This window comes from Kogia breviceps, chromosome 2, assembly GCF_026419965.1.
Source record: "Kogia breviceps isolate mKogBre1 chromosome 2, mKogBre1 haplotype 1, whole genome shotgun sequence".
Classification (NCBI taxonomy): domain Eukaryota; kingdom Metazoa; phylum Chordata; class Mammalia; order Artiodactyla; family Physeteridae; genus Kogia; species Kogia breviceps.
The window spans coordinates 115651618-115664249 of record NC_081311.1 but is presented as its reverse complement, the minus strand read 5'-3'; the positions used below and the strand labels follow the sequence as shown (position 1 = coordinate 115664249).

Here is a 12632-nt window from a genome sequence, read left to right as displayed (position 1 = left end):
GAATCCGCCTGCCGATGCAGGAGACACGGGTTCGTGCCCTGGTCCGGGAAGATCCCACATGCCGCGGAGCAACTAAGCCCGTGAGCCATGGCCGCTGAGCCTGTGCGTCCGGAGCCTGTGCTCCGCAACGGGAGACGCCACAACAGTGAGAGGCCCGCGTACCGCAAAAAAAAAAAATAATAAAATAAATAAAAATAAAGTGAATGAAGCGAGTTAAAAAAAAAAAAGAAATATGGTGGAAACAAGTAGCACAGTATGTAAAATTATATAACAAACCAGACCCACATTTTTAACAGACATGTTTGGTGACCAAGCCCTTTAGTTTAATTAAATCTCCAATGCAGTTTCTTCCATTGGTCTATTATATATTATCCTTAGTTTCCTACTGGACACTCCATTTATGTTCAACATTTGTAAAATGTGTCTCTGTATTTCTCCTCTCCTCCAACTGCTGATTTGTTTTCTCCTCTTGTGTTAAGGAATGTTACTACTACCCATCTGATTACACAAGCTAGAAACCTTTGAGTCACCCTTAGCCTCTCCCTCCCAGTCATCATCATTTCTATTTCCTTTGTTGCTCTTAATATCAGCCATTTCTCTCTATCCCCCCGCCCTGACCACCTCCTCATTATTTCAGTCAGCTGACTCCTTCCTGTTATTTAGGGTGTTGCTTAGATTGCATTTTTTCAGGAGGTCCTGCATTGATGGTCATCACCTTTCTGCAATTTGTCTAACAGTGTAATCTCCCAGTAAGTATGTGATGAATGAAGGGATGAAATAAAACTGCTCAGGTTAGTACAGTTCTTCTTTGTACCATTTATATTCTTTTATTTCTCAAACATAGACTGTAATAAAAAGTACAGTTAGCAGGAAACAGTGAGTCACATTCTAATCTTAGATGGTTCAAAATCAGTGTGGAGTAACTGAAAAAGCAGAGACTTTGTGGCCACATCAACTTGGATTTGAAACTCATCTCTGCCTCTTAGTAACTGCTATTGTCTTAGCACTTCACCAAATCTCATGTAATACTTTAATTTCTTAAGTGGTAAAATGGGGATAATAGGACATATCTTTTAGGATGATGATTAAATAAGATATATTTAAAAAACCTTGCATAATACATGGGTCTCTGTCTTCCTTTAGAATATTACAGAGACTTAAGTATCTCATTATCAAAAAAAGTGACGATGGAGAGCCGTGGTTTTAAGTGAATTGGTTTTATCTTTATTTGGTTATGTATAGAACAACTTCCCTTATTTTGAGAGTGGTAGTGATGGTGGTACTTTATTTGATTCCTTTTCCTCTCATTTTACTACCACTTTTCTTAGCCAGTGAGTATTTATGACTCAATTAATTAAGGATAGTAAGAAGAAATAAAGCCATTCCAGTATGGTAATAAATGTACAGTGGATCCCCATATGGCTAACAGATAAAGTATGAACTTCTCATCCTGCATTCGGGTACCTCTAGGTCTGGTGGAAGATCACCTTTGCAGTCTTATTTCCTTTTATTCAAACCCTAAACTTTAGCCAACTGTCCTTCCTCTCTGACTTATTTAAATAGCACTGATCCTTCTAGACCCAAAACCTCAGGACCCAGGCCTCCCCTGCTACCCTCAATAAACTTGAGACTTCCTGGTTTTCTGCTGCCCTTAGTTTTCTCTTCTTCCTCTGAACGGATAGGGCTTAATGCCTCTGCCTTCATTCATAATCAGCCTTGCACTGCTTTGTTACATTTCTTGTGCAGGACAGAGCTATTACTTATCTTTTTTATTGCTATTTAATGTTTCCTCTACTTATGGCTTGTTTTGCCAATTATATTGTCAACTCTTTTGGCACAGGGGTGATATACTTCTTAGCTTGTCAAGTCAGGAGACTTGATAATATTTTGATTTGTTGACTTATTGATAGATGGCGTAAAACAGATATATCTATAAACGTTCTGAATGGTTCATGATACCTTGTGTCTTACAAGAATACTCTTAAGAGATGCTAGTCCCAAAATATATAAAAAATGTTTCTGTACACAGTACAAATTTCAGTTTATTTATGATTTTTTTCAATAATAGGGCCCATCCTCCCTTCCTTTTCTTCCTTTCTTGTTACTAACATAATTACTAAGTATCTTTTATGGATTAGATACTATGTCACATACCAAGAGTTAAAACACTTGAGAGCTTGCTTGAGTAATTTAAGAGATACCCAAATTTAAGTGGCACTGGTAGCTAAGAAAGCACCACAGGTGTTATGTAATTTGTCTTCTTAAGCATCTGTAAGGCAGGTCAGAGTGTTGATGACTGTAGAGTGGATAGATGTTAAGAAACCAGCTGGAGATTTTGCTCAATGGCAGGTCCTACCTACAGATCTCAATTCCCTGCCTTCTGGACAACTGTTCTTTACATTGTGCTCTCCTAGCCATCATGATAAGCACAGGAAAGGAACATTACATGGTGGAAAAACTGACCTATTAATTGATGGTACATCATGGCACAGCTATTGGGAAGCTGGATACTGTGTTAGCCTGTAAATTACCCCCCCACAAGAACCTAGGAAATTAAGTGGCTCCATTTCTTTTTCCTTTAAATATGCTTCCATCTTGTATTTTTAATTGTTTTAGCACATGGAAACATATGGTTATGCACGTTCTTCAAGGTTTTTGAAAATCCATAGCATTTAAACGTGCAATAGAGATGTTCTAATTAAGATAAAGTAGCTGACAACTAAAGCATAGTTAAAATGAAATTTTGTATATCAATGATTAATGAATGTTACAACTTGTTACGCAGGTTTTTATAAATTTAAAAAATATATTTAAGCCAAAGACTTTTGAAATGTTTGGGAGTAATTTTCACGTATGCATGTATGTATCATTGAGCTCCTGTTACATTGAAACACTATCAACACACGTTGGAAGCGATACAGCAGAGGAAAGGATAGCGCTCCTCTTTTGCTTCTTACATCCAGTTCATCAGCAAACCTGGACAGCACCATCAGCAAAAACCCAGTCAGACCGCTTCTCAGCACCATCAGCGCTATCATTTTAGTCCAAGAGACTGACATTTCTTTTCTCTTCCCTACTCTTCTCCCTTCTTGCAAAGTGATTCCTTGCAGTCTGTTTTCCATGCAGCAGTCAGAGTAAAGTTCCCTGATATTAAAAAAAAATAAAACATCTCATGAAATACGTAAACAGATACAATAGAAATATAAGAGATTATACAAGACAAATTTTAAACTTTATAGATTTAAATAAATCTAAAAATCATGAATATAAACATTTAAAAATCATGTTTGGGTCGATGATATTATGACACATCATATCATGAAATCTGTTAAAATATATGTTTCAGAAATAATTTTTAACATAGCAAAACATGTATTAAAAGCAAAACAATTAAAATTGTAATAGTTTGTACATATTACAAAGTGAAAGAATAAAGGTAAATTCACCTAATATGCATTTATTATTTTGTCATTTCCCTAGTTAAAATCCTTCATTCCCTTTGCATTGCTCTTACCATAAAATTCAAAATTATTTTCATGTCTCACAAAGGCCCATAGACTTCCTTAGCATCTTCTCTGGCTATTCATTGAAGTAATTGCTCCAGCTTCCTTGGTCCTTATTCAGTTCCTCAGCCTGCCAGTTTTCTTCTTGCCTGAGCTACTTTGTTGTATATTTTAGGTCCATTATTTAGCCTAGTACCTTGCAAATAATAGATGCTCAATGTATACGACTAAATGAGCACCAGAATGCAAATAGTGGCCATCTCTTTTGGGGTGGTTGTACATGATAATTAATTTATAATTTTTGTACTTAAAACATTTTCTGTAATGAACATGTGTTTTCTAATTATCAGAAGGAAAAATATGGCATTCTGGCATTCTAGAATTGGAGACCCTGGTAGGTGAAATTCAGCAAATCAGGAGGAGCTTAGAAATTAGATTATCACAAGTAGATCAAGGGTCTATACAAGAAAATCAATTCAGTGAGGAATTGCATTCAGGTAGGATGGGTGGAGTGTTGGGTTAAGGGAAGCTGGTCCATCCAGAGTTGTGCTTTCCCATTAATTTATGGCTATTTAATTTAAACTTAAATCCAATTGAATTTAAAATTTAGTTCCTCAGTTACACTAACTACACTACAAGTGCTTGATAGCCATAAGTAGCTAGTTGCTGCTGTATTGGACAGTACAGATATAGAACATTTCCTTCATTGCAGAAAATATTCTATCACAGAAAGTATAGGATCTAGAATCCTGGGAGTAGATATCAAGGAACAGGAACTCAAGATAGGCAACAAAAGAATGAAGAAAGACTTAGGGAGTGAGGCTGGGCAACGTGTATCTAGACAAGGAATTTAAGTATTGAGCAAGATGACACAGCTGGAAGATGGCATTCACTCTTCTGTCAAAGACTTGTTGAAAGCTCTGCAGGGAATTATTTAAGTATAAATAACAACCCAGATTGGTATCTGTGTTAAATTGTGTTCTGTATCCCATTATGTGATAAATGGTTTCGGAAGGTGGGGGGCTATTGAAAAACCTTCATGGGTCAAGAGTGAGATAATTAGTACATGAAGGATTTTCTCCTAGATTGTATATGGTGGTGGTTGGAATATTGAATGCCTGTCCTCTGTTTCTCATTTCACTGACCCTTCATGCCATTTAAGGTATAAAAGTATGCATCTTGATAATAGTAGTCACACTCCTACAGTGCTTATGTATATTTTAACATCTCGTTTGGCATATTAAGAAAATAGGATAAAAGGCAAACAACTAGTGTATTCAAACTGAATCAAAGAAAAATAAAATCTAGAATTTCATTGTGTTGAATAATTTTGGATTCCTTAAGCAAATATGACTCAGATTGTAGGTATAATGTGCACTGAAAATACTTGAAGCATGTGTATGCATACAGTCCCCAATACCTAGAACGGCATTCACGTACTTTTCCAGCACAGAGCTGTTTTGGTTAGACAATTATAAAAGCAGCTTACTTGTACTTTTGGTGAGATGGTAAGCTAATGAGGTAGCCATTAATTTGAATTTAGCAGACATTTAAAATATAGGTTTCTTTTACAGAGACAAAAGTTGCAATTTAAAGCTCTTTGGTGGTCTAAAAACAGCTTAATTCTGTAGTAGCATGGTAATAAGTACTAATCCAGCTTATACAGTGATTGCAGTATGTCATGTTTGTGAAAGATTGCCCAACTGCTTTCTCTGGGTTTTATGTTAATTTAAAAATATTAAACATAAAACCTTATAACATCTTCATGCTGAGATAAACTGTTCAATTTAACTTGTGCTCAAGCAGCAGCTGTCAGGAATTATCTTGTTCCTAGTGGCTTTTGCTATCACCTTGTGCCCTTTCCTGCCAGAGACACAGTGTGGGATGGTAAAGCTCACCTTGTTAGGATTTATTGCTTAAATAATACCTGAGGCAAGATGAACATTGGGAGCCTAGGGATTAGCTGCTGATTGAGTGATGTCATTCACTGTATTAGACACTTTTTTTTAATTGATGGAGGACAGCAAAGAAAAAATTGCCTATGTATCTTACCTGCATTTCTTTAGTGGGCATCTTCATCACTTCTTTTTAGGTGTCATTGAGCTGAATATTTGAGGAGTTGCTTATTGTCCAATTTAACTTCCATTTTACAAGCAAAAAAGCAAAGAGAAATGTTTTACTAATGTTGGAAATAATTCCCACAATTTAGAAGTAGTGAGCGCAATTTCAAGATTAGTTATAAAAATAAAATGAGTTTCCTGTTAATGACTGAACAAACTAAAGGAAGTGTTGGTGTGGGCAGTCCCAAATGGGTAATATTATGAAAATCACTGCCATTTTACTTCTGAATGTATTGCATTCTCTCGTTTGAGAGCTTTTATTTATTTTATTTAATTTTTTATTTATTTTAAGTCTCAATTTTAGATTTGGATTCCTTGATTATGGGTCAGCTGGTAGGTAGGGTAAGGAGAGGTGGTATGTGGTAGGAGGAGAGTGAAGGGCTTGCTTTAGTTAAACATTTGCTACAGATGTTCCACCCTGAGGATAGTTCTCTTGGAGGAAATGAACAATTGGAGTCTGACTAGAAGTACATATATGATGGGTTTACTGTTTATGGAATGTGGCATATTTTTCCCTTCTACTTACTGCCATTTAATGAATATCCTCCCAAATTTGTAGTTGTATAAATGTATAACTTAAAAATTTGCAAGACTAGATCAGTGAGTTACAATATATCATTTATTTAGGTTAGTCAAATGTTAACATTTTGCACATTTATTTCTATCTATGAATATTTGAGTATTTGCTTTTAGTGGCCTTTGGACCGAACTATTTAAGAATTAGTTGCAGCCATCATTATGCTTCACATGTTAATAATTCAACACGTGTCTCCTAAGAATGAGGATATTTCCCTACATAATTGCAGTAAAATCAATACACTTCAATTTAAGATTGATAAAACTTTACAATTTTATATTCAGAGTTTCCCTGTTGTTCTTATATCTTCTACAGCTGTTTTTTTTTCCCCATTCAGTATCCCATCAAGGATCACACATTGCATTTTGTTTGGGGGTCTTTTTATTTCCCTTTAATCTAGATTTTTTTCCTTTTATGACCTTGACATTTTTTGGAGATCCAGCCCATTTATTTGGCAGAATATTTGTCTGGCTATTTCCTCATGACCAAATTCAGATCAAGCATTTTTCTCAGGCATTGGTGATCTCTGTCTTTCTCAGTGTATCACATTGGTAAATACATGATATCCCTTTGGCTCACTATTGTTCATATTAAGTTTGGTCACTTGGGTAAGTAGATGTCTACCAAATTTCTCCATTATAAGGGTACGATTTTTTTATAATTAATAAATAGATGGAAGCTGCGGGAGTTTGCTCAGGTCTTAATGATTAACAATGAGTCATTGTTTGCAGTAGTTTGTATTTTGGGACTGGGGAGTGGGAATAGAGGGTGGTGTATTACTCAATAATTTGATCCACAAGTTGCCATCCGTTTTCTTTTAAGGAAAATATAGATTGACTGAGATTAAATTTTATTGTTCTCTCTACTAAAGATAAGATTTGTAGATAAGCAAATATCTTCATATTTCAGAATTTTCAATCTAAATTTTAGAAAAGCTTATACTTAGTGGTGGTGGTGGGAATATTTTTAGAAAAAATAGAGGACATTTTCTGAACATAAGTTTTCTATTTGCTTTAGTTGAGTACAAATAGACAATTTTTAAAAATACATCTCCTTGATAAGATTTTTTACTTTAAAGCAATAAACCATAACATTAATACAGCAATGTGAGTTTAGAGAGGTGGCTGCTTTTTGGTCGTATGTGCCTTTTTAGCCCGTGAAGAAGACACTTGAATTCCTCTTTATGATGTATGCACTTATTATGTAATCATTCTTCTTATGTGAAAGGCTAGTGCTGCAGATCATATAAACACCTGAAGTTAGCCATTTGGCTTGTCAGCAAGGGAGAATTTATAGTAGTTGTAATCATGGTAATAACAAGGATGCTATTTTGTATTTATTAAGTACAGTAAAAAGCATTTGCAATGTAAGTAGTCCACAACGAATTCATATCTGTGGTGTAATGAATAGTACTTCGGGCTTAGAAGACTGGGAATCTCTGCTTTGCCACTTACTACCAGTGTGATTCTAGGAAAAAACCCTTAACCTTCTTGGACCTCATTTTTTAGAATGGGAATTAAAGCTGTAAGGGTCAAATGATGCTATATTATGTTATAAAGGTGGCATTCTATCAAAATTGTGCCATCTAAATGTCCTCAGCTACTCAGGGACTGTAATTTGTCCCTCTTTTGTGTCCACACATATTAGCCACCTCATTAGTGAAATATTTCCAGGTTGTCCCAGACAGTTGTCTGTTTGTTCCTCTAGTACTTTGTTCATGCCACTGTTATTGGCAGCATTCATTCTGCAGGCTGTCTTGTGCATCTTTTCTGTTCTTCCTGGCTTGACCCTGGTACCTCGTAGGCATTTATGATAAATGTTTATGGAATGAGTGAGTAAACAGACACTATTTTATTTATAACCATGGATAGGTAGACTTTCAGTTTCCTTTTTTCCCCCCAAAGACAAGGAACCAGGCTTTCTTGATTTTTAAAATTTATGTTTTATATAAGGGATATTACAGAGTGTACAGATGGTGCCATTAGCAGTCCAGTAATCGAGAAGAAAATATAAAAAGAAAAACCACAGATATTGCAGAATATTTAAAAGGGGGGCATAAGAAAACATGCCAAGAGAAAAAGCCCTCACTAGATAAGTCTATTGCATAAATCAAAAGGGTTTATGTCATACACGAACACGTGCCACTCCTGCTCATATATTGAATTTCAGTAGTTGGTTGCATAAAGAAGTAAAGTGTAATGAAACTGGCAAGCAAAGTATTCCCCAGTCAGCCTTATCTTTGTTCCATTTGTCCTTCAGATGGAGCTTTTCTAGGCTTTTTTCAATAAAATCCATCCAGCTTTTTTTTTTTTTTTTTTGCCATCTCTCAGTAACTGAGCTGAGAAGACCAATGAGATTCAGGGCTTTTATAGTTCTTAGCAGCTGCTTTTTAAGAGATCAAAACTTAGAATGCTGCTACATGGTATTAAGGCTTAACTCTTGATGTGTCCCTATGGGGGATATGTTTTCCGGAAGAGGGAGAGAAGGCACAGGATGCCCACTTCAAGTATGCTCGGGGTGGTAACCCTAATTTCCTTGTTTCCTAGGATCCTCTTCACAAGCTCAGTGCTTAACCTGACTGAACTGGCTGCCCTTCGGCCTGACCTTGGGAAATTGAAAAAGATTCTGTACTTCCATGAGAACCAATTGGTATATCCTGTCAAGAAATGTCAGGAGAGGGATTTCCAATATGGATACAACCAAATTCTCTCATGGTAGGTATAGATTGTATCATTATATTTAGTCCTTTGCCATCTTTTTCCTTATAGTTAGCTTTTAAATCTGGAGACCTCCAGTACACTTATTTTAAAAATACCTTAAATTAGGAGCAAATGTTTAAACATACCTTCCATGGTAGGAATTACTTGTGCCTCTGCAATATGTACATATAAGAGAACAGCTAATCCTTTTATAAAATACATATGTGTAACAATCTAAATGTTGAACTAATTATCTGTATTTTCTACAACATTCAAAATAGAATCAAAGGGGTGACAGGGACCTTCTTCAGCCCCCGAGTCCATCATCTACTGTGTGAGACATACTTTTAGAAAAAGACAGTTAGTCAACTTTTATTTACCAGCTACCTTCCATGTATCCAGCTGAAATCAAAATAGAAATTTACAGAGGAATAAACAAAAATTAAAGCATAATGGAGCAAGGGGTTTTTGTCCTTTTTTTTCTTGTTGTTTGTAAGAGAAAACTATGGAAAATGAATCTTTAGGAGTTTTTTTTTCCCCTCTTGAGTCTTCTGAAACTGCATAGCCTTAAAATACCATGACATTTCAAAGGTGATGGTCCTTCTTTACTGTTACTTCAACAAAGTGTATCTCCTGAAACTTAGTTAATGAAAGAAGTTAATAACAACTCTGAAACAGCTTTGCTACTGGATCCCATCCACATAACTGCAACACTCAAAGGGAGTCAGTTTGGCAGTGATTGGGTTCAGTTTACTAACCTTTTAAAATAGTTATTAGCAACTGGGATTGATGATGTGTTTAAACAGACTCCCAGCTCTTTTTTCAGGTATATTCCATAGTTTCACTGACATAGAAAAACAGCTAGATGGTAATACTTCTGTGTTTTGAGCATTTTGTAAATGTTTTCCTGCAATCATTTTTACAAGCTGCTTCAAATGAAGTAGCAGCACTATCAAAATAGAGTGGAGCTGCTTCACATCAAATGTCTCTTAAAAAAAGCAACCGTTTTAAAATTTCATAATAAAATTAAAATTCTTTATTTTATATTGAAACAGGGGGAAAATATGTTTTAAAAACAAAAATAAAGTCATTTTGTGCTTTATCAATATGGAAAACATTTGTAATATTCTTTTGGTTTCTTGAATTAGCATCATTCTTTTCCTCAGATAGTGTGTGTTTATTACCCCTGAGAAATAACTGGGGAAAAAAATTAAGTCTATTTTTCCCTTTATGGGTGGCTTTAAAGTTAATGGAAGTTACACCCACTCATATCACAGAGGAAATGCATGAAAAAGAATATTTCTGTAAACTATCTTGGAACTTTAATTTGGCATAAACTGGGTTTTTAAGAATTTAAGTAGTTGGGTTGAATGCCATTTGAGGGCAGATAGCTAAAAAATTTTTTAGCTCACTACCCCTCGTCTCTCTGTTTCAGAAAAGATTGTTTTGCTCAAAAGGAATGAGACTATAAAAGCTTATATATAATTTTTCAACATTGCTCATCTCAAGAGTGTAAACTGATAGATGAGCTTGGAGAGAAAGAAGTGGGCTTGATCATTGGTGGGACTCTTAATGAGAAAAAAACTGGCTTGCAGTCGTCCAGAGGAAAAATAAGAGTGTCAGAAAGCAGTCCTGTTCAGATTCAGTATGAAAAGTATGACTCCAGCTTCCTAAAGTGTTTCTTTAGTTTTCTTGCCGACTTCTGCTTTTGTTGGCACTGTCAGGTTTCTTTCTTGACTGTGTCACAGTTAAGGGCTTCAGAGATGACTGACATAAGCACTCACCTTAAATAGAGGTTTCACTACCCCTCTGACTGATGAACACATGACATAACTATGTATTATGTATGACCTGTGGGTCACTATTACAATATGTGACATATGGTGAAAACAGACTAGCTATAAAACATCCTTCAACTTTTGGTATATTATTATATTGGCTTCCTTATTGCTTGGTATTGTGTCAGCACTTCTGTGACATTCTCTTGTATCATCCATGTTGTAATCACTGCTAATCCCAAGTTTGCCCTAGGTTGCAACTAAAAAAAAAAAAAAAAAAAAAACTTGTATGGGAAAACAATTTTGCAGGAGTGGGGGGCAGATAGGGGTGGCAGGTCAACATTCCTTTTGTCAGTTTTTCATTCTGCTATGTCTTGATAATAGAAACTTTGACTGTCCAGTAAATGTGAATTAAACTAAACTGAGGACTAGCTGTGGTATTCCTGCTCTATAAGCTCTGTTTATGCATTTGTGTTTTACAGTCTTGTGGGCTTGCATGTCTTCTTTTCAGTTTCCTTGATGTCCTTTACAGGGTGAAATAAAACTAACTGCTTTTTCTATTTGATCTTATATACCTTCTTATCAAAGCATTTGTATGCATTTTATTGAGATTCAGTGACACTGAGACACTGAATCATGGCTTAAAGCAAAGAGGGTTATTTTAAAAAACAAAACAATGATTTATTAAAATAGTTTTTTGATTCATAAAGGGAACATAGTACATATTCCTGTTTATCCAGCTCACCCATAGTTATCATTTGTGTTCATTGGTTTCCAAGAAAATGTTATAGGCAAATTTGGACACTACTGACATATTAATGACACATAAACTTTGTTTTTACATTTCCTTCTAACTATGTATTTTAGATTATTTTTAATAAAAAAATACTAAGGAGAGGATCACAGCCTTTGCATCGAAAGCAACAGCCAATATTATATTTCTTTTGTTTAATTCTGAAGGTCCATGGTGTTGTGGTCCTTTATAATACATTGTGTAATCAGTAGGACCTAGTGGTATGGATTTCTGGATCCATTTTCACCAATTTCTTCTATTTCTCTGGCTACTCCAAATCTAATATAATAAAAAAATAAGTTATTTGTGGAGTTTCTATATAATCCTTCCTGTGTAGTCTCAGAACTTTAAAAAACCTAACAGTTTCTTGGAGCAAGGGTTCAAATGAGAAATAGACTTTAACCACATGTTATCAAGGTATGCTCTTAGTATGAAATAGCTTTATCTGGATTAATCTCCTTGAAGGCAGTGAAAAGTATGGCAAGTGTTCTGTTCTCAGTACTGTGGTGTAAAAAGAAGTACATCACTGACATAGAAACCCAACCTGGGTAGTTGGGCCACAAAGAAAAAGGTCCTCCTGTACTTGGTGATAATATTGAAAATTCCTGGCGTTGCGGAAAAATACATTGGGTTGGCCAAAAGTTTCCTTCAGGTTTGTTTGTTTTTTTTTTTTCGGTACGCGGGCCTCTCACTGCCGTGGCCTCTCCCCGTTGCGGAGCACAGGCTCCGGACGCGCAGGCTCAGTGGCCATGGCTCACGGGCCCAGCCTCTCCGCGGCACGTGGGATCCTCCTGGACCGGGGCACGAACCCTCATCCCCTGCATCGGCAGGCGGACTCCCAACCACTGCGCCACCAGGGAAGCCCTATTCCTTCAGTTTTTAAAGTAAAAATGCAAGACACATTTTTCATTTTCACCAAGAACTTTATTGAACAACGTATTCACTTTTGTTCCACTACCTTCTGCTGTCTTTCAGGCAGCTTCATAATTCCATCTTCCCAAAGCTTTTTATCTTTTTGAGCATAGAACTGTTGCAGGTGCCTTTTACAGTCTTCCAGGGAATTGGACTTTTTTCCATTAAGAGAATTTTGTAAAGACCGAAATAAATGGAAATCCGAAGGTTCAATGTCTGGTGAATTCGGCAGATGAATCAGCTTGATCCC

At 35.9% G+C, this 12632-nt stretch overlaps 1 protein-coding gene across 16 annotated transcripts in view; it reads left to right on the top strand.

The window, feature by feature from the left end:
- Positions 1 to 12632, top strand: part of GTDC1 (glycosyltransferase like domain containing 1) — a 425639-nt gene that overhangs the window by 164879 nt on the left and 248128 nt on the right. For 13 of the 16 annotated variants that reach the window (XM_067025953.1, XM_067025952.1, XM_067025960.1 and 10 more), the window contains one exon: positions 8747 to 8914. The exons of the other annotated variants lie outside the window; for them this stretch is intronic. In XM_067025953.1, the coding sequence (XP_066882054.1) occupies positions 8747 to 8914 (168 nt within the window). The remainder of the gene's footprint in view (positions 1 to 8746; positions 8915 to 12632) is intronic. 16 annotated transcript variants of the gene reach the window in all.